At 44.8% G+C, this 27,312-nt stretch overlaps 1 protein-coding gene across 2 annotated transcripts in view; it reads left to right on the top strand.

Annotated features, from left to right (window-relative positions):
• CSMD2 (CUB and Sushi multiple domains 2) overlaps nucleotides 1-27,312 on the top strand; it is a 616,956-nt gene that overhangs the window by 360,734 nt on the left and 228,910 nt on the right. For both annotated transcript variants that reach the window (XM_017527996.2, XM_017527992.2), the window contains one exon: nucleotides 7,721-7,903. In XM_017527996.2, coding sequence (XP_017383485.1) covers nucleotides 7,721-7,903 — 183 coding nt within the window. The remainder of the gene's footprint in view (nucleotides 1-7,720; nucleotides 7,904-27,312) is intronic.

Raw genomic sequence — 27,312 nt, 5'->3', positions numbered from 1 at the left:
TTCCCAACACACTGAGCCTCCCACCGCACTGAGCTTCTTCCCACCACACTGAGCCTCCCACCACACTGAACTTCTTCCCACCACACTGAGCCTCCTACCACACTGAGCTTCTTCCCACCACACTGAACTTCTTCCCACCACACTGAGCTTCCCACCGCACTGAGCTTCTTCCCACCACACTGAGCTTCTTCCCACCACACTGAGCCTCCCACCACACTGAGCTTCTTCCCACCACGCTGAACTTCTTCCCACCACACTGAGCCTCCCACCGCATTGAGCTTCTTCCCACCGCACTGAGCTTTTTCCCACCACGCTGAGCTTCCCACCACACTGAGCTTCCCACCACACTGAGCTTCTTCCCACCACACTGAACGTCTAGCTCTTCTCCAGATTCTACATTCTTGTCCTCCATTTCTCCTTTCCTGCTACTTTCCTTCCTCTCCTCCATCCTCCCCTCATCATTCCTCAAAGGTTTATTGAATACCACCTCTGTGCCTTGTACTTCACTAGAAAAGCTGAGATATAGACATTTTAAAAAGCGTTGGCTCGGTCCTCAAGAAACTTACCAATTAACAATGGGAAACACACACCCAAAACTGCAGCACCCATTGCTATAACAACAGGAATGTCCTAGAGGGCTGGGAGTGAGAGAGAAAGAGCTCCTAAGACTGCCTGGGCAATTTGAAAGAAGGTCCCAGAGGGGAACACACTTGTACTGACTCTGAAAGATGATTCTTTGTCTGGCAGACAAGCAAGGGGTGCTCATTTCAGGAAGAGAGGATGGCAGGTGCCACTTTAGAGCCGTGTGAGAGGCGGCTGGGCTCTGCAAACAGCAGTGACAATAACACTGAGGAAATAGGGCTAGTCACTGGTTGCACATTGCATGCTGGTCATTTTGACAATTATCTCATGTGCAGAAGCTCACTTAATCCTCACAACAACCTTGTTGTTATTACTGTTTCCATTTTACAGATGACAAAACTAAGGTTCAGAGAAAATAAGTCATATGCCCAAGGTCTGTTCCTTAGTAGGGGAGCCAGAATTCAGCTCCTGGGCTTTGTGATGCCAGAGCTCTAGCCACTGACCTATCCTACCTCCCTACAGATCGCTCAGTGCTGTTCCATGTAAATCTCAAGGTTGCTGATGGCCAAAGAGCAGGCTGGGGTGGGAGGTAGAGGGTCCTGCCATGCTGAGGAGTTAGGGTTTTAGTCTGTGGGTGTGGGGAAGCTGTGAAAGGATCAATGAGCAGGGATGGTAATCATCAGATTCTTATTTCTGAGTGAACTTGTGCTGCTTTGTGGGTATGATATAGAAGGAAGAGCCAGGGAAACCATAGGCTGCTGCTGGCCTCCAGATAAGGAGTTGCAAGGGCTGAACTCAGGCAGGGAGAGACGGGGTGGAGAGCAAAGGGCTCTTCTGGGTGTGTGGGAGGAGGAGTCATCAGGAGGGGACTAATGAGAGCTGAGGGAGAAGGACAGGGCAGGATACAGGCTGACTCCCAGATTTGAACAACCTCTAAGAAGCCTGTACAGTGCTCCCAGCCGGAGGCCTGAGCTGCCCAAGCCATGTGGTCAGGTCTGCATCCTCTCCATTGCCTCTGTCATTTGTATTGGAATTATGTTCATACCCACCTGACTACGAGTTCTCCAGGGGCAGGGGCCATGGGGAAGGCAACTCTATACCTTTAGTGTTTAGTGTGGAATTTGGCACGGTTTCCATGCAAAATATTAGCTAAGTTCATACGTTAAACACAGTATTCTCTGTGTTCCAGAGACTGTGTTAAGTGCCAGGTGTACAGTGAACAAAAATACATAATGGATGCCTGCTTTCGTGGGACTTACATTCTAGGGGGTGGCACTGAGGGGGGCTGGGTGGTGAATCAGCTTGTCCTCCATGCCCAACCAGAGCTCCAGGAGAACAAATTTTCATCCTTTTATTCACTGTGATACCCTCAATGTCTAGAATAGTAACCAATAAACTGCCTGTTGAATGAACAGATGTGTAGTTACAAGGGGCATCATTGCTATAAAGAGAAGAATGAGATGCCAGGATGGGAGTATTGTTTGAGCCCAGGAGTTCGAATCTGCGGTGAGCTGTGATGGCACCACTGCACTCCAGTCTGGGCAACAGAGCGGGACCCTGTCTCAAATGTAAAAATAAAAAGATGGGGTGCGAAGAAAGAAAAGAAAAAGAGAAATATCTAAGATGTGTGGTCAAGGAAAGCGTCTTGGAGGAGGTAACATTTTAAGCCAAAGTCTGTTAATGTGAGGCATTAGCCATGCCAAAGGAAGAGGAGGGGAAGCTCATGATAGGGTAACAATGAGTTAGTGAAGGAGCCGGTGAAGCCCCCAGCCTCATATGAAAGGCAGCAAATCCTTGTCTTCCTCCAAGTGGTGCCTCCCCTCTTGGAGCACCTCAAATAGTCAGTGAATTTATAGAAGCACATGATACAGTCTCTTCCACACAGACATTGTCATAAAAGACGATTCCAATTTGGTATTAGAAATGGAAAAGCCTGGGGAGAAGAGTGAGGTTGATCACAGTTGATGGGAATAAAACAGCCGAGAAAGGGGAAAGCACATATGCTGACTGGCAGAGCTCAGTCATGATGGACTTCTGAGGCATCTTAAAAGCAGTCATCTCATGTTTCCCAGTTTGCTTTTGGTAGGCAAAAGGAGAGAGACAGGAGAAGCACTCATAAAACAGAATTATATTAAACCAGATAACAGGAAATTGCATGTGTGATTTTTTCGCAAGTCAAAATCCATTTATCTATTTGCAATTCTGGGTCCTGACGTCAGACTTGTTCAGCACCTGACCAGAAGTGCCAAGGCCAAACACCTTTCAGGCAGGGCAGCAGAACACAGGGAGCCCTTTGCAGGAAGACAAGGGCCTTGGTCCCTGTGTTCCCAGCAGGAGTTGACTCTGAGCTTGGAGAGAAGGACTAGGCCAGGACAGGATGTATCAAATGGACAGAAGCCAGCCAGCAGTCCCCTCTGCCTTCCTGGAAGGAGCTCCCAAACTCTCACCCTACCCTGCTCTGTTCTTCCTCTCCCTTCCACCCAATATTGGTTCTCTGGGCAACACATCCCCCTATGCCTTGGAATTCTTTGCCAAATGCTCCCTTGAACCTGAGTTCCCATGAGGTCACCACAACTCTAGGCCTCTGCAGTGCTAGCAGCTCACTTCCCCACACCCAATGAACTTCACCTTGAGAAGAGCTCATATGTGCACTTGCCAATGCCCTTCCACCCATGTGTAAACCTGGGAAGGGGCTTACCCTTTGACCTTCTGCTGTCTCCAGTTCTGATACTTTCTACCCTTCCTCATCACAGTCACTGGTCTTCTCCTCCCCGCTTGCCATCACCTTACCTCTCAGGCTTTGACCTTCTCGCTTCTTTTCAGTGCACTTCACCCTGGCTGCAGCTGGACCTCATCCTTAAGCATCTCTGTAATCTCAACTCCACATACTTCAGCTTTTTCACATGACACCCCCTCTACTCCTGCCCGTCATCCCTTCCCAACCTCTGTTTTCCTCATCACCTCCTGTTTCCTTTACCTCTTTCCTTCTTCTTCCTAAGCCCCTTGGATAACACTTTGGCCATTCTTTTAACAACATCTTCAGCTCCTTTGCCCCATTGTCTTCCATTTCTCCAAGCCCAATCCCCCCTCACTCAATCAATCCTCCTACCCCTTTCTCTACTTCTACAGGAACCAAGTGGCCTAGGGCTGCTGGGACAAGTCATACAGCCCTGCTGGGTGGTGTCTCTACAAATGAGTCATCTGCACCCTCGGCAGGCCCCAGAGGTAAATGGCAATCCATCTAGGCCTGATTTCCTCTTCTCCAGAGTGACAGCTTCAGACATTCTTGTCACAACAAGTCCTTTTCCCATGACATGTCCCTCACCTTCAGCAAAGACTGTGACTTCTTCCTCCACTTAGAAAATAGAGCCTGTGTCATCATAGGATCTCCCTCGGTCTCCTGCCACCCTACCTGAAAACTCGCTGCCACCACTTCTTCTCTCTCTACTGTGGTCTTGAGGGAAGGAGAATCCCAAATCCCTCTTGGTCTCTAAGGCTGGGCCTCCACCGTGCTTTCAGTCCCATGCCTCCCTCCTTCTCTGGAGCCCCTGTAGCGGGATGTTCCCCATTTCTCCTCCAAATCTCCAGCTAACCATTCAATACATCTTTCCCCCTACCCCTTTGTTCTTCTCTAGCATTTCAATATGGTCAAGTTTCTCCTGCATTTAACGACTTTAACCACTCCTACCCAGGCCATATGCTTCATGAGCTGCTACCTAATTTCTCTGGATAGAGAACTATCATCTTCGTCTTCACCTGTTGGGTGTTGGCCCCATCCATACACACAATTCTGCCAGTATCAATGTGACCTCCTTTTGCTAACTTGTTTTTCAATCCTATATAAACTTCCCTGAAGCATTTGAGACTGTTGATTTCCTTCTTGAAACTCATTCTTTTCTAAGCTCCTGTGACCCCATTCTCCCAGTGTAGCATTCTGCTGGTCCCTACCTAGTCCCTAACTGTCCTGTCCTGGACCCACATCTGTTCTCACTCTCCTTGGGTCATTTCATCCTCCTCATGGCTTCTTTTACCATCTGCAAGCTGAATTTCTCGATCAGACTTCTCTCTTGAACTTAAGACCCATGTAGCCACTTCCTGCTAGATATTTCCATTTGGAGGTCCCACTAGCACCTCAAAACTCAGCCAGCAAGCCCTACTGATGATCCTCCATTCAGACCTACATCTCTTCCTGCATTCTTGTCTCAGTGAGAGCACACCTAAGTGCCCAGGCCAGGCACTTATAGAACAAAAAGTTAGCTGTGACAATAACTATTGAATAGCTTTTGTCACTCCTATATTGCAGTCCTACAAGCAGTCTGACCTCTGGAACTTGGCAAGGGTTCTTCCCTCCATCTAAGGCCCTTCCACTCCTTCTCGCCTGCTGTTCCTTTCACCTTCCTGGCTCCTCCGTAGACTTAAGGCCTCAGCTTGGACACCACCTTCTCCTAGAAGCCTTTCCTGACCTGGAGCTGGGACTAGTGTCAGATGAGCAGGGCACTCATGGGCACAAAATATAAGTGATGGGGAAAAAACTCAGCAATTAGGATAAATAACCCTTAATGCAAATTTTTTTAAAAAAATTAATATTCATGCAAAATATCCATGTTAAAACATATCAACATTTGAATCAAAGACGGGCTCTGACGGTGCCGATACCTCACTTGGTGATACCAGTGAGGCGAGTCATCTGAGTATAGGGTTGGATTCAGGCTTTATTTTAAATGTTATTTGTCTTCATTGTGAATCGGATTTATGGCATTAATTGTGATTTTTCTAAAAACCATATTGCACTAAGACATTATTTGTCATGATAACTGAGATTTTGGTGCCCCCTGAAATTTTGTAGATGAGGTTAGTACTTCCCACTCCACACACTATTTCCAGACTGATCCTCCAAGTTTGAGTTAGGCGCTTCTTTTATTTGCATCCATAGCACCGATCCCCTGTTTCCATAAACGCCTGTTTCCTTGTCTGCTCACTTCTTGAGGGCAGAGACCATATCCAGATGTCAAGGGTCTAGTACAGCAACTGGCACACAGTAGGTGCTCATTGCCTTGTGTTTAAGTGGGTGCCTGTGATTGCCTGACGGTAGGAGAAAGTGGATGGGTGGGTGGATGTAGGCATGTGTGTAGGGCTGTGCCTGCACAATGGGAGGGCTGGGCAGATTCCTTCCTCCCCCTGAGGACACTTGTTCTCTTAAGCCAGTCACAGCCTCAGACTAGCTGCTGTGGGCCGGAACACAGGCACACACATCCCACATGCATATCTCCTGCAGTAATGGTGGGGCTTCACTGGGAAACCTTCTATCTGGGTTCTGCCGCCTGGCAGCAGGAAGGATTCAGCTCAGTCTTCAAATGCTATGTAACTTACACCAGGTCTCAGAATGCCTGCAGTGACAGCCCTCACACCCCAGGCTCTCACATCCCAGAGAGCATGTCTGGGGCATCTGGAGCAGGTGGGTCCTGCTGCTTGCTTCTCCATGTTGCGTTATCACGGGGGCCCCTTCTTCTTTCCTTCAGTTGCCCTGGGGCTCTGGGACCTGGAGCAAGGGGACCATGTTCCTGGAATGGCTCAGTGTATCCCCCCCTCATCCCTGAGCATGAGCAAAGCCAGCTACAGAAGGGGTTCAGCTGTGTTTTCAGCAGGTGTGCTTATAGAGGGTGAGGCCAAGGGGACATGTGAGGTGAGAGGCAAGTAGGCTGACTTACACTTGAGATGCTTCACACCTGGCACATGGTCACACAGACTCCTCTGCACAAAGGGGAGGACCCTTGTTGCTTGACTTAGATCACACACACACACACACATACACACACACAATCCCAGCCACAGAATGCCTTGTCCTGCATGCTCTCAGCTCAAGGCTGGCATCCTTCATTTTGGGGTAACATGAATGCAGCAGTCAAAAGTCTGCTCATAAAAGGCAGTGCCTGAAACTGATGGGCAACCCTGACCAGCCCACAGAAGTCCTGCAGTGTGGTAGGAACGCCTTTGCAGAATCATCCCTGTCAGGAGCACACACACCAACGTCAGGACTGTGGTGCCTGACAGCCCATGATGGTGTCTACAGAACAGGCAGGGTCCCTTTGTCCTGAGAATCCTGGGAAGGTGTCCAAAAAACTCCCCTGATGACTCTGGCCCCTCTCTCCCAAATCTCAGGACTCATGCAGTCCTCACCTCACCATCTGGCACTGGCTTTATGACTTCCTATCTGTCCTGCAGGAAGCCCTTCTCCCTGGAAACAGAGCTCCTCCCCTTCCCTCTTCTTCCTTCTCCCCTTCACCACCCTCTTCTCCTTGTCCATCTCTCAAAGCATTAAGCACAGGATGAGTGGAAGTAGGGGTGACTCCAGAGGAAGCTCCAGAGGCTTGGCTAGGACATACTCCTTTCCAGAAGCATCTGGGTCCTGACTGCCTCTCCAGTGAGGTAGCCGGCCCATCATGCCCACCCAGAGCTGTCTCAGGGAACCCACTCCATGTCTGACTCACAACTGTTGACTCAAATGAAATTTCAAAGCATCCTCAATGAGTCATTTGTTTCATTTTACCTGCTACCATCTCAAATTGAATTAAGGAAACATCTCCATGAAAGTGCTTCCACATCAGCAGGTGGTAAACATTTATTCTCATTTAATCTCTGGTTTGGGAAAAAGACAGGTAGCAAAGCCTCAGCTGCTGTGTTGTCTCGCACTTGCCTTTGCTGCTCAAAAATGGACTGTGCTTGAGATCTGTCATGTGACATTAGCAGTTCAGGTCATGTCAGGTCAGGTTCAGTGAGGAAGTCTCCAAAGACTTCCAATGCTGTGGAACTTGTTGCTCCTGGGACAGGTAACCTGTGAAGAATGTAGACACACCTTCTCCCAGTGAAAACATCCAAGCATCTAGAACACTTTATGCAGACACAGAGTCTCAGGCACTTGATAGCTGGAAGCCCATCCATCCTAGGATGCTGCGATGAAACAGGACATTGCAGGATTTCTCATGAATCTCATTTCTTTTAAGAACGTTGAGTCCTACCTGTGTCACTCTGAGCACTGACTCATGGTAGAAGGGCAGCAGAGCATGTCGTGTGAACCTTCAGCTCCAAAAGAGGTATAAAGTCACTTTTGTCTCTGTTTTCTCATCTTCCTGTCTTTCAGAGATCGAGCAGGGCAGTTGCGGTGACCCTGGCATACCTGCGTATGGCCAGAGGGAAGGCTCCCGGTTTCGCCACGGTGATACACTCAAGTTTGAGTGCCAGCCCGCCTTCGAGCTGGTGGGGCAGAAGGCAATCACATGCCAAAAGAATAACCAATGGTCGGCTAAGAAACCAGGCTGCGTGTGTAAGTGAGCAGGGAGGAGGCCACGCCAGGGTCTTCACCAAGAGGCAAGGGCCCATTTCCTAGCTAGTCCAGGGGCCCCGTCCCTGGGAACCTTGCAGGTTGTAACAGCAGGTGCACTCTGGTTAGTTTATTCTACTCCTCGGAACGTTGCTGGTCGGGTCCTCATTTCTGGCAGCAATGTTGACTGTAGCACTGAGAATGAGTGCTCTTGACATTTGGGGATGTTCTTTAACACCGTCTTACCCTTCTTGGTGATCCTTAAGAGGGTTTAGCCCACCAGGCTCAGACCCAGACTTCTCCTGCTCACCCTCACTGCCACCACTGACAATCAAGCAGGGTGAAAGGGACCGGCAAGTTTGTAAGATCATAGGCACCACCAGTCTCCAGTGCTGTGGGAAACTGGCCTTGCCAGGATATAAACAGTTTCCTAAAATTGCTTCATCTCATGTTGGATTTAGGGAGGGATGAGGGATCAAGCTATCTTTGGACTGTTGATCTTTTGGGGAAGGGGTTGGAGTTGAGTGGTCTGTTGTTCTGTGGAGATAACAAAGAAGCCTTTCTTCCTTCCTCCTGGATGGCCTGACCATACTTTGCATCACAAATGACATCTTAAGTCTTCAGCTGTGGTGGGATTGGCAAGGATGAGGGTCTGTATATAGCCAAGGGAGGCCCAGGCATGGTCTCTGTTGGAAAATCAAAGGTTCCAGCTTCTCTGGGCTGTCACCTCTTCTCCCATCCCTTGTCACTCCACCTCCTCCATCTCTCTCCATGTGCTTCTCTCAGGGAAAGGCAGGCAGCCTGACCCTCAGATCCTTCACCCACCTCAGTGGGGTACTTGGGGCCTCAAGTTTCACACGCCAGAGATCGGTGATCCCTCAGGGCTGGGGGAGGAATAGCCTGGGAGACTGTCAGGGTCTCTGTGATGACTGAGAGTTTGGTGTATGAGTTGATGAGTTGGGATGTACCACGGTGATGATACTTTTAAAATGAAAAAAAAAATCACTTTGTCTGATAAAGCATTTTGATGACTTCTGAGTTTATTTATGTAAAAAGTCTTGAGAGGTTTAAAGATCAAATCACCCTTAACTACACATTGAACAAATCACCCTTATTGAAAAAAATTACATTGCACGATATCTGCTCATCTCTGTTCCCCACTGTGGTTAGAATATAGAGCCCAACAGCATCAGCCATGTAGCATGCTGGGAGCCACGAAGACCTGGAGGATCAGGGAGCACCTCAGGGCAGGCAAACACAAAGACTCTGCCCATTGTAGAGTCTAACCCCAGGGATGGGTGCACAGGGCAGGGCTCTGCAGAGGCAGGGCCTAAGAAGATAAAGGTACACTCAGTGGGAGCCCCAGGTGCCATGGGGACTTAATGTCTGAAATCCTTATAGCTAAAACAAGGCAGAGAGAAATGGAGAGGATCTAGCTTCAGCAACGAAGAGATGGGAGGATTGACATGGGAAGCAGGACCAGCTGGCCTCTTGGGACAGTTTCCCTGCTCCCCAAGCTGAAAGAGGCAGATAGCAGAATGCCACCTGAGGGGCTGATGCTTAACCCCTCCAAGAGTTTACTTGGCCTTTTGGCTCTTAGGAGCAGGTTTAGAACATCTTTGTAAAATCTTCACCAAGGGCAGAAGACCTTGAAGTGCTGCCCAGCAGGCCCTTGGTGTCCATGAGCAGGGCTGGCAGCCTCCAATGAGCTGGGCACTGCTTGCAAGCAGCTTAGAAGGAAAGAGGATAGAGCTGTCCCAGAAAGTTTGTGTCAGTGCTCCCTGTGGTTTAAAACAAGGATAGGGGACTGAGGCTTGTGGATGAGAGCTGTGAAGCAGGCACTCTGGGGAAATGACATGGCATTTCTTCTTCTAGACAGTTCTGGGTAGAACAGGATGACATCCTCAGACACTTTCATCCCTCAGGTGTTTCTGGACATTAGAGAATAACAGGACACAGCTTGAGTCTCAGGGCTGCTGGCTTCCATGGAGGAAGCCAGAGGAGCCAGCCAGCCCCATGCCTTTACAGCATATAGCGAGGCCACATTTGCATTTCAATAAGGTGAGGGACTTCCATCTGCCCACTCTCTACTGAGTGCCCAGCAGGTAAACTTTTATAGGTCCTGGGATTTGCCCTCAGGGAGCTCATAGTCCAATCAGTAGAGACAGTATGGTGATAAGAACGGCCTGGTACACTGAGATGACTTTGGTTTCAAAAATCTGGAGTTTCTTAGTTCTAGCTCAGCTTTGTGACTAAAGCCAGGGCATCTCCTCTTTAGATTTTCATTTACTGACCTATCCAATAGGGTAGCACTCCATTCTGGCTCTAAAAATTCTAACCCTCTATGATCATATTTATAGAAAAAGATCGCTATGATGTGAATAGTCACCACATCTCCCACAATAAATACCTGGAAGCTACTTTGAAAGTGGATCATTATAGAGCAAGTCATACTTTGATTGATGGACAGTGTCAAACTTTGGTATTCTCTTAACTCTAGATCAAATGTATTATGGCATTATCAATAGAAAAGGGACAACACCTATAAACGTCTATAAAAATATAAAATAGTAAGGTTAGTCTCTATGTTTTATAAAGTGCTCATAAATGTACATACAAAAGCTCCTCTAGCAAGTCATTAAGTGCCCTAAATTTTGCAATACATTAGTCACAATAAATATTAATACAATACTTGGCAAACAATACTGCCCTTTCCTTATTGGGAGCTAGAAAGGGATTGGGGATATTATTTCAATGGCTCAAATTTCTTTGAGCAGCTGTCTGAAGAGGTACAAAGCATTGTATTGTTCTTCTCTTGAAATATTTTCTTCAAAACAACTCTTTGCTAGGGAATTACCCTGCCAGGAATACACAAATACACCCTTCCTTCATGTTCCAAAACATTTTCTGTAGCAAGCAGAGACTTCAGAATCATTTTGTTGGCTTTTGAGCTGCCCTCACAGTAGTAGATGCTCAATAGATAGTCTTTTTTAAATTTAGGTTTGTAAGAAGATGATTTATCTCACAGTGAAAAATGTTTGAAAGAAAAGGTGGAACCAGCTTCATTGCTCTTACTCTCTGGTCCTTAGTTAATTCATCTCCAGGGACCCCTGCTCAAAATCAATGGGAAGTAATACCACTTTCCATCCATTCAAGCTACTGAGCACCTGTCTTTACTGTGCTGAGCAACATGCATTGGATGCAGAGTTGTTCAGTCTCTGCCTAGGAAATTTGCTCACCCTGGCTGTCATGGTGGGAAAGCGTTGGCCAGGCTGCACATATTCTTTACCTTCCAGAAGCTTTGCCCATTTCACCTCCTTCCTTATCAAAGAATAGAGAACCTTTCCCATAAACCTTGTCCAGTTATTCTTCCACCACAAGAGATACAATGGGAAGGAAGATACAAATAACTCTGATGGTGGTTTGCACAATACTTGATGCTTTGTTGACAGGCTGGCAGAATGTTTCACACTTCATAAGGAAGCCGGGAAACCAATTATCAGTCCATTAGCAGCCACTTTCAAAAGAAGTTTCAAAACAGCCTTCACCAGAGAGATGCCAGGAACGCATGAATGCACACTTTCTTTTGCCATTTTGTAAACCACCTTAAGAGTATGTGAATCCTAATTGCTCTGTTCTTAATGTATGTAGTATATGTGTGAAATGTGAAGCCAGGGATTTCTTGGATGTTTACTATTTAAGTTACAAATCAGCAATCTAATCCTGAGAGGTCAAGGGAGGGAGAATTGGATCCTTGGGTGCTCAGAGAAAACGTCCCAGAAGATACAGGACTCGGGCTTTTGGAGAGTTGGAAGAGAAAGTAGGATTTTCTACACAGAGATGCTGTGGGAAATGGCCCTATGCTAGTATCTTTCTGTCCTTCCCTTGACTTCCTCCTTGCTTCTCCCACCTTCTGCTCTGGTGACACGTACACACACGCACACATGGAATGAATTGGGTAATGGGATCTGCAAGAAGCTGGTCTCTCCCATGGACCATCACTCTAGAGTAGAGTTTCTCAACTTCAGCACTATTGATATTTTGGCCCAGATAATTCTTTCTTTTGGGGCAGTCTTGTGTATTATGGGATATTTAACACGTCTCTGTCCTCTACCCACTAAATGCCAGTAGCAACTGTCCCACACACCAGTTGACAGCCAAAAATATCTCTAGACATTGCCAAATGTTCCCTGGGGAAAAAAAGCATCACAGATTAAGAACCACTAGTCTAAGATAACTTAGTTTTGTCAAATTCCAAATATGAAGAATCCTATGGATTTGTGTTTTAAGTGAGTCTATGATTAAAGTCTGTAGCATTATGAGAGTGGGAAGGCATGGGTTACAGAAGAATGCTAATTTTATTAAATGTTCATTGGGAAAATATGAATCATCTTTACTATGTTATGGGGTATTTATTCTTTCAATTTGTAGATTAAAACAAAGTTCAAAGAAATATAACTAACACGATGGCCATAGAACCATTAAATAGTAGGCAGAATTTGAGCTAATAATTGACACAACAGTAATTTGCACCCAAGTTCCTTCTCCAAGTCCTGCACTCTCTCCATTGCACTACGTTTCTAGAAGCTTAGGCATCATCTGAAAAATGTAAGGACAAGGAAGCCTTAGCACAAAAATGCTAGGCCAGAGTACAGAAGCCAATTGCTGGCCGAGTTACCCCCGTGAAGTAGCAAAGGTTAACAAGAGTTAGACAAATCCAAGGATAGATTTGTGACCCTTAATGGAACTCTATCAATATTGTATACCCCCAACATACAATATACTGGGGTTGGAACCTCTTCCTAATCTTTACTTTTTCTTGTTCCTTCTACCCATCCATTTATTTATCCATTATGATTTATTGAGTACCTACTGTGTACAAAGTCAGCTGCATAAGAGTGTATAATGGTTCCTGGTCAAATTCTAAACTGAAGGGCCTTTGGGGATGATCCTGCTCAGGTTAAAGGGACAATCTCATGGTGCCATGCCCTATATAACGTGCTATAACTCTATCTCTAGATGTATCTGGAGCTCAAGGGCCAATACTTGACACAGAGTTCTGGTATGTTCTTATATTTTTAAAGTTTAAGCTAATTTAATGATTTAAATAAATCTACAAGTTTAAATGAAGAAAATATTTATATTCTCTCTCCCTTAAGCCAAATTGATTTCAAATTTGGCCACTCTTTTTTTATTCTTACCCATCTATATACACATATGTTATGTGGTCTTTATCACAGTGGCATACCATTTTGCATTCTGTGGTTTTAAGTCCATACTCTGTTGTGAATCTTACCGCGTTGCTACATGTATTTCATAGTTATGATTCTTAAAATCCATGGGTTCTTCTGTCAAATGAATAAACCATGACTTATTCAACCAATTATATTCAATTATTTTACGTAAGGCTATAATGAACATCTTCAGGCCTATGGCTTTCTTTTTCTTCTCTTGAATTATTTCCTTAGGATAAATTTCTAGGAGTGACATCGGATCAGGGCATGAATATTTTTATAACTCTTGATGCATACTGTTGTATGGTTCCCCTAAAACTATTGTGTCAATTCATAATACCAGTAGCAAAAGCTATAAGATTAAGAGGGGAACAAGATTCATAAAATGTGTGGTCTTTCCATCCGGAAACATGGCATGTCTCTCTTTCATGTTTATCTACTTTCAGTTTTCTAAAGATAGCAACTTTGTGGTTTCCTTCACGTAGGTCGTATATATATTGCTTGTTAGAGTCACTAAACTTTGTTAGCGTCACTAAACTTCAAATATTTGTGTGGCCTTTTAAAAATTGCTAATTTAGTAGCTATAAGTTTAATATATTTCTATAGCACACATTTGTTGACTACTGTAAAGTGCCCAATGTTAACTGCTGCGAATTCAGAGATGAACTGGCAGTCCATGTCCTCAAGGAGCTCTCTTGATGTGGAGATAGACACTGTTATATAAATGAAGCAGGCCCTTATGGCTTGTAATTTAGTTTTTCAATGAGGAAACATTGGTAATATAAATAGATTTAAGTTCATTCTTTTATTTAACGCATATTTATTGAGTGCCTGCAATGTGGCAGGCATCATAGTGTGTGCTGAACAGAAGAACAACAGCCCCTCTTCTTATGGGGCATAGACTTGACATCATCTCTGTTAGAATGGCTGGGCTGGAAAGATGAAAGGCCCTGCTGGAAAATGAGACATCTGAGAAGCAGCAGTGGGTTCTGGGAGAAGCCACAGGGCTTGGACCTATGGAAAATGAACATGTTCCATAGATACATTGATGCACACATAAACACCCATGCACACATGCGCACCCACACTGCAGGTCTGGGTGCTTGGGTTTGCAGTGGTTCCTTTAGGGATTGGCTGCTGCCAAATGGATGTGAGTGAAGAAGGAAGGTGGGTTTTTGGGAGCACAGTCTGGAAACAGACTGCTGGGTAGCCATGAACCAGATACGTATCCCTATTGGGGTAAAAGGAATAAAAGAGGTGTCTGGAGGACTGCCAAGATTGCCATCACAGGACACTGGATGGGGACTTTAGTCTTGGCCTTTCTTCAGCTGACCTGGGTCCAGCCCTGCCTAGAAGGGACATGGAGCATTTGCTGTTTCCAGTCCCTGTATAGCAACTACTGGTATTGACTTGTGGCTACTGGGGTGTTGGTATTTTCCTTCCCAATTTGAAGGCATTCTGTCTATATCGTGTATAGAAATTCTTTGTGATATTTGATATATGTATTTTCCTAATCCCATTTTCCCTTTTTGTTTTCTATTATTCATTGTATAGTTGTTTTACATTTCTATATAGACAAATCTCTCAATATTTGTTATTTCTTTTCAAAGCTGACAAAGTTATTCTGCCATGGATCTGAGAAACATTTCATTCTATTTTTGGTTGTCAGTAATTTGATTTTTTAAAATATAATTTGTTAATCCATCTGGAGTTTATTTAGATGAATGTATAATATTGTCCAAACTATTATGCAGTTTTCCAACACAATTTATTAAGTAATTCATTTCCCTTTTGATTTGAGGGAAATGAATTGTTTTATTACATACTGAATCCTCAAATGTAGTTAAGTCTATTTCTTGAGTCACCACTTTGTTCTGCTGCTCTATTTCTATCTTAGCACTGGTATTGAATAATTTTAATTGTTGTTTTATAATGTGTTCTAATATCTGGCAGAGCTAGAAACAACTCCTTCCTCCCTTAATTATTTTCTCTTTCAGAATATTCATTGTTATTCTCATCTGTTTGTTGTTCAAGATTAATTTTAGAATCACTTTGTCAGAGTAAAAAAAAAATCCTTTTGGGATTTTGTGTATGCACTCCTGTTAAAATATAAATTAACTTGAAGAAAATAGGCATTTTTATAATACACAGCCTTCATATCCAGATATATGGCATATCTCTTTTTGTTCGCCCACTTTCGTTTTTCTAAATATAACACCTCCATGGTTTTCTTCATATAGGTCACATACATTGCTTCACATACATTGCTTGTTACCTTTGTTCTTAAATAGACAGGTACTTTTTTCACTTCTCCTCCCACCCTGACCTCAATGCCACGTGCACAGGTGGAGCATGCTCTATTTTCCCTCCCCTCCATGACTGAAACCTAATATTCCCTGTAAACGTACAATCCCAGATTTTCTATAACAAATGTAATTTCTAACATCATTTCCCTTGGCCCAGAAAATATGATCACAATAGCTAGAGTCCTTGGAAATTGCCTTTTTCAAATGATCAGAACCAGAGTTGGGATCAGCAAAGGTTTAAATGCATCTGTCTCAGCATGGAGGATAATATTCTTGTGAACTGTTTGTGATCAGACCAGGGACCGTGATCAGTGTGAGCTTCCTCTGCTTAATGTAACATTCTGCTCATTTCTCTAGGCTTCCTTCAAGGTTTCATTGACCTACAGATGGCCCCAGAAAACAAGCAGGGAACTTAGGGAGTCCCAGGGCACCCCCCCCCACCCTGTTATCCAGTCCTCAAGAACGTGGACACTGAAGACCTGTGATCTCCCTTTGCTAGTGGTGGGCAGAGCAGGGGGTGCCTGCTCTGCAGAGTACTACCAGTGATCCAAAGGGGATGTCACCTTGAGTGGAAAGTCAGGCATTATAGTCATAGCTATGAAGAATTTCGGGGCCATGGGGTAGCCTGGGAAGGGTATGCCAGAGCTGAGGGAGTCCAGGGCTGAAAGAACTGACCCTGGATGAAGGAATGGCTCACAAAGGAGGCTTGTGGTGTTGCCTCTTAGAAGTACAAAGAGGAGTAGTCAATTCTTGTCCTACCAGGTCAGTGTAGGTTTGTTACCTTTGTTTTCAAATAGGCAGATACTTTATGGGGGAAGGAAGATTCCAGATTCAATCAGGTCCTCACCCAAGGGAATAGGATCTACCCCTGCAGGGTATATCTCTGTCCCAGCCAGAGGCTTCAGTCTCCAAAAGGAGTCTTCGGTCTCACAGCAGAGGCTAGAGAGGAAACCATGAACCAGAGCAGAAGCCCAGTCCCTAGGCTGGGGCATATGTATTGAAGAAGGGTTAACAAGAGAGGGAGATCCAAAAACTCAGTGGGCCTGTAGATGTGCTGGACTTCTCACAAGCCCACCCGTTACTGGCCCTGTGCAGCCACACACACCTCACCCCACCAGTTTGTGGGGATGGAACACCCCAATGTGCCATTATGCTTAGCTGGGCTTGGCTCAAAATCTGGCTGTAAGAACCAAGCCCATGGGATACAGATCTTTAGTGTACCTGGCCAGGGTGAGATCAGGCAGACTAAAGGGTTGGCTCACAAACGAGGCCCCCAGCCTTTCCTATCAGGATGCCCAAGGAAGTAGTCAACACTTTCCCTACCAGGCCAGTGTGAGTCACATATATCACTTGTTTCCTTTACGTCTAAATAGGCAGGTACTTCAGATACTTTATAGAATGAAATGTCTTTGGTAGCCCTGCCTAGTCTAAAGTAGATCCAAATCTAGCTAACCACAGGGTCATGGGCCTTTTAAAATACAGAATTCCTGGCCTTGTCCCCCAAAATTCCAATTCACTAGGTCCAAGAAAGGGCCTAGGAACTGTAGTTCTAAAAAACTCCTAGATGATCTAGACATCAGGTCATATTTCTAAACAACTAGTGTGGAACACATACTGTATGCCAGTTGCTTACAGGAAGTTTCGTGTCATTTCTGTGGGGTTTGTCCCTTGAATTCCTGTCTTGAATTCCTTTCTTGAATTCCTCTGGGCTAATGGGAAGGCCTGAGGTCTTGGATTACATCATGCCAAGATATTTTTTTTCCTAGCTAATACTTGTGTCCTGCCATGATCCATGGGCTTGTGATGCATGTGGTGATACGTTGTGTTCATATGCTGTTGCTGTGAAGTTGGCCAGGCTGAGCTGCTGTAACTCAGTTGTTAGGATGATTGTAGTCTCTCAGCGTCTATGGGATGTTGACCTCCATGCTGGTATCCCATCAAGGAATGAGATGCATGGTCCAGTACTCTGACATTACAACCTGATGTTTTTCATTTAATTTAAATGCAGCAAAATGTGGGAGTGGGTACTATGTAATGGGCATTGCACTCAGCACTGGACAAGTGATGAAGATGATTCAAACATGGTTCTTGCCCTCCAAAGCTCATAGTCTAGTGAGTAAGATAAGCACGTACTTTTATTTTAAAGCAGTCTCTGAATGATTGCAATTATAGATGTGGTCATAAAGTGCCACCAGAATGTAGAGGAAGAAAAATTCATTCCAACTGGCAGATTTTCAGAAGTCTTCTTAGAAGATTGTAGCACAGGCAAAATTTCAGTAACTTCAGTCCAATCCAACCCAGGAATCTGTCCAAAACCAAACTGTGAACACAATTTAATCCAAGACCCAGATCAAAGGCCTTATTTCTACAGCTAAGAGTCCTAGTCCAAGGTATATTAGGACCACAGCTACCGGGATAGAATAAGGACTGGGAAAGCTGGCCAAGCTTTAGGAGTCTAATCCCGGGCTGTGACCTCTACTTGTAGGAGAATGAGGTATCTTTGTTATTGTTACTTCAGCTTTCACCTTTGGAATCAAGCCAACAGGCTCTGTTTTCTCTGTAAAATGTGCAACACTGTGTGCATTCTCCACTGTGCTCTCCCATGCCTGACTCAGAGAGCTATGGAGGCAGACACAGAGTTTCCCCAACCAGGGTCTGTTTTCACAGCTGCTAACTCAAAAGCTGGAGCTTGAAGTTCTACCAATACTCCTACCCTGTTCTTTGAGCCTGTTGGTAAATTTGTCGTCTTACTTGCACATACGTGCATTACTATCAGCCCTCATTGATATGGGTGTCCTCAGACTCTGTAGTCCTTGAAGAAGGTACTACATACCTTTTCTAGGACTTGGCTTTCTAAGAGAGGCTTAGGTTACCCCTCCTCTGTTGATTGGCCCTTCCTCTAGGGTTTATGTACAAGAGCAATCTTTTGGGGGACTCAAGGGAGGTGGGTTCAGAGAAAAGTCTCCTGGCCCTAGGCTACCTGATCAACTCTCATCTTGCTCTGGGACTCAGATCAGACTCCCCCATGGTCTTGCCGGGAGCTCTCCCAGGCTACGCGTAAACTCCCTTGGATTATCATGTTTCCTCTGGAGAAAAATCCAAATGTACTTCCTTGTGTTCATGAAGAACAACCAGCATGTATTCTTTTCCAGTCTACAGTGGGTGGTGGTGGTCTGAGGCATGACTGCACCATGGCAGTTCTAGACTCCTTGAGTGAGGATGCTCTGATGAAAAGGCTTAGATTGCATGATGGAGTTCTCTAACAGAGCTCAGGGACTCCAGTGAAGAGGACAGGCTCTGAGTACCTCAAAGACCCAGGAACCTGGGCCTGCAGTCCTAATAATACCTCCTGAGTTGTTGAAGATGTGATTGACACCCTTTCTTGAATTCATCTGGGCTAATGGGAAGGTTTGAGCTCTTGGATTACATCATGCCAAGATACTTTTTTCCTAGATAATACCAGGTTAATAAGAGCAGCTGAAGCTAACCTCAGCTGGGCATAGAAGGCAGCTGGGATCTGCCCATGTAGCAAGAATAGGACCCTATGAATATCACTCACAGGATCCTGGGGGCTGGGTGTGGGTAGCTGTGGGATCTCATAGGAGACAGAAGCACTTTTGAGTAGCCTTTGCTTGGGGCATGGAAAGACTGGGTTATCAGGGCATGTCACAGTTCCTCAGAATCTCACAGTGAGACTCAACACTGACAGAATATCCAACACTCAAGTGAAGAGCTGTTCAGTACCAGGTACCTCTATGCAGCTGACAGTGTCTCTCCTTTCTAAGGTGATCTGCCCACAGAAGGTGGCTCACTAAGTCACGGTTGGCAGCCAAGGAGTCACTCATTCCTGAAAATGGGGAGTTTTGTCAGAATATTCTGGACTTGGAATTACCTGTTCATTCCTTGAGGAGGGGGGGAATGAGGACCAAAGAGCAAACCTTTTGGTCTGGGGTCTTTCTGGATTGAGGGTGTGCTAGGGGAAAAGTGGGGAGACACCTCTTTTGCTGCCTTAGTAGGCTGGTTGAGCCTAGGAGATATGCCAAGCAGAAGCATGTGTGGAGACAGCCATCAGCAGCAGAGTGGGGATGTGCCTCTTGTGTCAAATTCAGCCAAAATTGAATGTATACCTTCCCTGAGCCCAGCGCAGTGCTGTGCACCGTGCCTTCACAAACTTCATCCTATTGAGTCTTCACAACAAAGCTGCAATTTAGAAGTTATTAATCTCATTTTTATATATGAGGGGAAAGATTAAATGATGCAAAGTAGCTACCCTCTCCCTCCCTCTCAACTGTATACAGCTAATAAGTGAAAAATATATGCAAACCCCTAATTTTTAGAAGGATTCATATTTGCTCCAACTTTGGCATGGTGGCTTGGTCTGGCTACATATATTTTCCAAAAAACTTGTCTATTTTCAAGGTAAAATCTGAGCCCCAGAAGTGTGGGCTCAGCTACTTCCCAATAGCACAAGGCAGGGGGCCTTGTTTGTATTTTGTTCCTGTGAGCTGGGGACATGAGTTCCTCAGCCAGCCACTGGGAATGCATGAAAATCCCAATACAGAGCCTGGCCTTGGGAAAGACCTCTAAACATCTCAATGAAGAGGGTTTAAAGGCTGGGGTAAGCACCTGGAATGGTTTGGCGGGGGCATTGCATTATTCCAGAGGTGTGGCAAGAATCAGTCATGGCCATAGGGTAATTCTAGACAGTGGGTAATTTCCAGAGGTTGTGCTGACAGACAGTCATGTAATTTATACCAAGAACCTAGCCAGCCTCTATTGGGTACAGGTAACAGGGTCCAGCCATCGAGAGCAAGAACTTAGCAATTGTCAGACCCCTACCAATAAACTTCAGTTTAGGATTCTAGTTTCAGAGGGGATTGAGTTGCCAATGAGGAACTTGAAGGGAAAGCTACTTTCATGAGTAGCTGCTACCATGAGTAGGGTGACAATATATCCCTATTCACTTTAGACAATCCCAGTTTACATTTTTTGTTCTAGGTAATTGTTCTTAGTGCCCCCTTTCATTCTCAGAAGTGTCCTAGTTTGGGCAATAGGTTATGTGGGTACCCTAACATGCCAGAGACTCCATGCCAAGAAAGGGATTGGGCCTCAGTGAGTGATTTGAATGCCTAGAGGGATCTCTGAGCCAAAGGTCTATGAGGCTGTATATAGTGTTTTCTTTGTGTGTGTGTCTGTGTGTGTGTGTGTTTTACTTGTCACTGACTTGAAACTTAAGCTCTGTATGATTAACCCCTTCCCACCGCTCTCCCTCACCCCATGCCACTTTTCTGTCAAAACTCTTGCCTGCCTCAATGCCTTTCCACTTACAGTTCACCATGTTGGAATGTCCCTCACAAGACTGGTTCCATCTTATCATTCCTTAATTGTCACATTCCCAGAGAGGCCATCTCTAACTACCTTATCCAGAAGAGTAATTTTTCACTTTTTATTTCCTTCATACCCTGTGTTTATAAATGTATTAGTCAACTTTTGCTGTGGCATCAACAGCCCGAAACTCTCAATGACTTACAACAATAAATATTTATTTCTCATTCATTTTTCAAGAGGGCTGGAAGTCAGTTGCAGCTCTGCAGGGCTTTCCTGGGCTCCACATAAGATCTCATTCTGGGACATAGGCTGAAGGACCAGGTTGTGCCTAGAGCATGCTGTTCTCATGGGGGAAGACAAAAGCTTCAGGGAACAGAGCCAAACTACCCAAGTACCTTTAAAGCCTCTGCTTGGAAATGCCTATGTCATGTCCAATCATAATTCCGTCGGCTAAAGTAAATTGCAAGACTAAGCCCTAAGTCCATGGGAATAGGGAAGAGAACACCACTGAAGGAGATACATAGCAAGGGCAAGGAGAGAACAAATGATTGTGAACAATTAGTATGATCTGCCATAATAAGTGATGATTATTTTATTTATTGATTATCTGGCACCCTTACCAGAGACTATAAACTCCCTGAGGGCAGACATGTATATGTCTGTTTCATTATTGTACCAATCATATAACAAATTGTTAGTATTGTTTTCCTATTTTTGTTATAGTTATTAGTAGTATTGTTCTATGGCTGCTACTGTATAAGCAAAGCCAACATAGCTGGAGTGAGAGAGCATTTGGTTTGGAAGATGCTTGGCCACCCAGGGTCTATTGGCAGCAGGATTTTATTCTACAGCCCTTGAGCTAGTGTGGTTATAGCCAAGAGTGGCTGAGGCCCTAAGTGCAATGAGTCTGTCATATAAACTCTATCACTGCAGCTAGGAAGGATAAGGGGGCAGGGGGAGAGAATGTTCTAGAAAAAGAAAATCACTGGGGCAAAAATACAAACATGGAATAGCCTTGAACATTTGGAGAGCTGCAAGTAGTTTCATCTGACTGGAGTGTAGGATGCAATGGAGGATAGTGGGGAGAGTGCAAAAATAAAAATATAAGAGATCGGCAAGGGCCTTTGGTCACTGAGAGTCCTTTGTGCCTCTATGAGGAGTCCAGACTTTATCTTCTGTGTAGCAGGGAGTCGTTAAGGAGTCCCAAGCAAGGATGTAACAGCAAAAGCATTTGTGATTTTCAAAACTGACCCTGGAGCCAATATGGAGGATGGATTCAAAAGGAGTGAAATTTAAAGTAGAAGACCAGGTAAACCATGGCAGAAGGAAGAGGGCCTCCAGTTAATAGGGATGTGATGAGGATGTGACAAGTACAAGAGATACTGAAGAGATAGAATCAACACAATTTAGTTACTGATTGAACATGAGAGCGAGGGAGAAGGAGTTGACATGTTTTGCTTCGGCAACTGTGTGTTGTCATTCATGGAGATAAGGAATGAAGGAGGCTTAGGAAAATAGATAAAGAGTTCCATTTTGGACATGCATTTGAGGTGCCAATGGGATCTCCAGGAGAGATGTACATCAGACAGTTTTGCTTCAAGTCTGGAGTGTGGTAGGAGGATTTGGGCTACTAGTATTTATTTTGGAGGCAGTGGCATACAGGAAGCAAGAGTGGGGAGTGAGAAGAGCACCTACGGCAACCCATACCTGGGTGAAGGAAGGGCTGAGTCATTTGTGAATGCCAGGGAACATTCCAGGTACCAGAGAACCTTGGTTCCCTTGAGAACCAAGTTTGGGGAAACTTGGCCCCTGAGAACCAAGTTTTCGGAAGAAGACAAAAGGTTCAATTGTGGCCATGTTTTGTTTAAGTTGCTGTTATAAAATCGAAACTGCCTGTCATGATCTTTAAAAGACCTCATTATCCTCTTCAGTTCGTCTTGTGTTCCTTGCTCCATCTATCACCCTGCTTCTATCTAGCATGCTGGCCTCCCTTCTGTCCCTCACATGCACCAAACTCATTCCCACCCAGGGCCTTTGCACTTGTAATTCTTTCCCCCTGCAGTGACCTTTCCTTAGAATGATTGGTTCCTTATCATCAGGCCACAATCCAAAGGCCACCTCCTCAGGCAGGCTATTCCTGCCGCCTTGTTAAAGCAGCCCACCCCTACGCCATTCCTTCTTTTTTTTTCATCACCTCTTAGAATGTAAACTTCACAGGGGCTAAGGACTTGCTCATCCATCTTGGTGGTTGCTGATCACAAAGCTAGAGCAGTGACAGGCACACAGCAGGTGCTCCATCACTCCATCAATACTTGAGCTAGGTGGAGACATTTCAAAGACCATTGGGTACACAGGTCTGGAGTTCAGAAGAAATGTCTTTTCTGTAGGCATACATTTAAGAGTTGTGTGGGGATGAGGTGCCCTAAAGAGGACCAGCAAATGAGAAGTTGACCCTGAAATAGATCTGTTCATGTTTCCAAAAGTAGAAGTTAGGTAGAAGAGGAAAGCTTTCAAATGACTGCCAAAGGATGATCAGAGCTAGAGGTGGAAACCTGGAGATGGTATTATGGAAGACCCAAAATGTCTTAGGAATGAGAGAGGGCTAGCTCTGTTAAATGCCCTGCTAATTTGTCTCAGAACACCAGTACTCAAATCCTACCTGTCCAAGAGATGGGAACTGGACAGAAAAAAAGACACACAAAAACTTGAGTACAAGCCAGGTATCTAAGACCAGAGTGAGCAACATAGTAAGACACCTGCCGCCCCCTACCCCCACATCTCTTAAAAAAATAATAATAATTAGCCAGGTATGATGGCACACACCTATAGTCCCAGCTACATGGGAAGCTGAAGTGGTAGGATCACTTCTAGCCCAGGAGTTCAGGACTACAGTGAGCTATGGTTGCACCACTGCACTGCAGCCCAGAGATAGTGAGACCCTCATCTCTCAAAAAATATTGTTTTAATAAAAAACAACTTGGGCACAATTTATGGTTTTTATACTGGATTATATCAAATATGAATCTAGGAGGACATGCATGTGCTCAAGAAATATGCAGCCAGTATTGTCCATTTATCCTTTATACTCCTTTTGGAATGTGTGTGTTTCTAGCCTGCATCTTTGGTATTCTCCTTAGAGAGAATTGAGCCTAAAGTTAACTTAATCTTGTTTATGATAAGGATAAGCCCTGCCCAGTGACTAGCTTTGCCCTGATGCAAGTGATCTTGAGAACCTCAGACAGTATCTTTGGGACTAACACAGTTAAATAATAACTTTCACCAAGCTCCAGTGCCAGAGATAACATTAAGATAACTGAGACAAAATTTTACATACACTGAGCTTCTGAGCAGAAAGAGGTGAAAGAAATTTAAGGTTGGGTTTGTGAAGCCTCTGTTTCCAGCTCAACAATAGCTTAATCAGCAGAGCTGCCTCAATTTACTGATCTAGATACATACATTGAAGCAAGAACAATCTGATTGGGTGAGCATTGCTGGAGAAAATCGCCCAACCAGACAAACTGTGACTGCTATAAATTCATGAACACCAATCTCAGTCAGGCTCACAACAGTAACTGGCAATCCATCTGTGTTTCTCAAGTCATTCCTTTCTCCATTTCTCCATGCAAACTACCCCAAACATTTTCTGCTTTCCCCAAACTCATGAACAGCCCCTTTCCTCACCTTGCTCCCACCTCACAGGCAACACTCAATTTTCAAATGCGAGAGACAACAAGCCTACAGACCAGCACCCATCCTCACTCTTCCTCTGTTCTTCCCACCTTTTATAATAAATGATCCATCATTTCTTCCATCAAAAAACAATTCCCCTGTAAATTACCCATCAAAAAAATTTTAGCATAACTCCATTTAGGCTTTAGATAGTGAAACTTTAAAAACATTTGACACAACAGTGAGAAATGTATTTTTACCTTGTAACTTTGTACACACTTGCATGTAATTGAACCATACATTTCACAAACAGTACTTACCTTTACTACCTATATTGAATTCAGGTATTTCCTATTCCCTTCTTTTATTAGCCTGTTCTTGCATTGCTATAAAGAAATTCCTGAGGCTGGGTAATTTATAAAGAAAAGAGGTTTAGTTTGGCTCACAGTTCTGCAGGTTGTACAGACATGGCACCAACATCTGCTTAGCTCCTGATGAGAGCCTCAGGAAGCTTACAATTATGGCAGAAGGCAAAGGAGAGCCAGTGCGTCACATGGCAAGAGTGGGAGCAAGATGGGGGTGGGGTGGGTGGTAGGTACCACATGCATTTACACAATCAGATCTTTCATGAACTACCAGAGCAATAATTCACTTATAACCAAGGGAATAATGCTAAGCCACTCATGAAGAATCTAACCCCATTATCCAAATACCTCCCACCAGGCCCTTTGTCCGACATTGAGGATTATATTTCAATGTGATATTTAGAGGGAACAAACATCCAAACCATATCATTCTGCCCCTGTACCCCCAAATCTCATGTCCTTTTCACATTGTAAAATCCAATTATCTCTTCCCAATAGTCCCCCAAAGTCTTAACTTATTCCAACATTAACCCAAAAGTCCTAATTCTAAAGTCTCATCTGAACATAAATTTCTTCCATCTATGAGCTGGTGAGATCAAAAGCAAGTTATTTACTTACCAAATACAATGGTGTATGGCATTTGGTACACATTCACATTCCAAATGGGAGAAGTTGGCCAAAAGAAAGGGGTAACAGGCCCCACACAATTCTAAAACCCAGCAGGGTAGCCATTAAACCTTAAAGATCCAAAATAATCCTCAACTCCATATCCCACATCCTGGGCACACTGGTGCATGGGGTGAGCTCCCTGGATCTTGGGCAGCTCTGCCTCTGTAGCTTTGCAGAGTGCAGTCCTTGTGGCTGCTCTTATGAGTTGGACTTGAATACCTGTTGCTTTTTCAGGCTCAGGATGCAAGTCTGGAGGGTGGCAGCCCCCTTCCCACAGCTCCACGGGGCACTTCCCTGGTGGGGACTCTGTGTGGGGGTTCCGTCCCACATTGTCACTCCACAATGCCCTAGTAGAGGTTCTCTGTTAGGGTCCAGCTACTGCAGCAGGCATCTACCTGGGCACCCGGACTTTCTCATACATCCTCTGAAATCTATGGAGAAATTGCCAAGCCGTCTTTATGCTTGCAGCCTGTACACCCTCAGGCTTAACATCACATGGAAGCTGCCAAGGCTTACGGCAGCTTACACTCTCCAGAGCAGCAGCCCAAGCTATATCTGGAGCACTTTGAGCTGTGGTTGCAGCTGGAGTAGCCAGGATGCAGGGAGCAAGAGCAGTGCCCCAGGCCTGGTCCCTGAAATCATTCTTTCCTCCTGGCCTCTGGGCCTATGATGGGAGAGGCTGCTGCAAAGATTTCTGAAATGCCTTCAAGGCCTTTTTTCCATTGTGTTGGACATTAGCAGTTGGCTCCCTTTCAGTAATGCTAATCTCTCTAGCAAGTGGTTGCTCTACAGACTGCTTAGATTCTTTCTTTACCACAGGGCCAGGCTGCAAATTTTCCAAACTTGTATGCTTTTCTTCTCTTTCAAATATAAGTTCCAACTTTAAGTCATCCCTTTGCTCCTGTGTCTGATCTTGGGCTGTTAGAAGCAGCCATGCTAATTCTTGAATGCTTTGCTGCTTAGAAATTTTTTCAATCAGATACCCTAGGTTGTCACTCTGAAATTCAAACCTGCAAAAAGCCCTAGGATGTGGACTTAATGCAGCCAAGTTATTTGCTAGGGAGTAGCAAGGGTGACCTTTATACCGACTCCCAATAAGTTCCTCATTTCCATCTGAGATCTGTTAGCCTGGCCTTCACTGTCCCTACTTCTATCAGCATTTTGGTGACAACCATTTAAACAGTCTCTAAGAAATTACAGACTTTCCCTCATTTTCTTGTCTTCTTCTGAACCCTTCAAACTCCTCCAGTCTATCCCTGTTACCAAGTTCCAAAGCTGCTTCCACATCATCAGGTATCTTATAGCAACATCCCACCCCTGATACCAATTTTCTGTGTTAGCCTATTCTTGTATTTCTATAAATACTTGAGACTGGGTAATTTATAAAGAAAAGAGGTTTGATTTGGCTCATGGTTCTGCAGGCTGTACAGGCATGGCACCAACCTCTGCTCAGCTCCTGTTGAGGGTCTCAGGAGGCTTACAATCATGGCAGAAAGCAAAAGGGAGCCAGCATATCATATGGTGAGAGTGGGAGTAAGGTGGGGCAGGGGGTGCCACACTCCTAAGAAACCAGATCTCATGTGAACTACCAGAACAAAAATTTACTCACCACCAAGGGCGCTAAGCCATTCATGAGGTATCTGCCCCTGTGATTCCCACCAGGCCCCACCTCCAACACTGGGGATTACATTTCAACCTGAGATTTGGAGGAGACAAAAAAAACCAAGCCATATTATTTTCCTTGTTTTTTGTTTGTTTTGTTTTTTAACATGAAATTTCTGACCAGCCAATAATGGGTTGCAACCCACTGTTTAATACATTTAGCTAAAAATTCTTCCTCA

Source organism: Cebus imitator, unplaced genomic scaffold (assembly GCF_001604975.1).
Source record: "Cebus imitator isolate Cc_AM_T3 unplaced genomic scaffold, Cebus_imitator-1.0 Scaffold51, whole genome shotgun sequence".
In the NCBI taxonomy this organism is placed as follows: domain Eukaryota; kingdom Metazoa; phylum Chordata; class Mammalia; order Primates; family Cebidae; genus Cebus; species Cebus imitator.
This window is presented reverse-complemented; position numbering and strand designations above follow the sequence as displayed.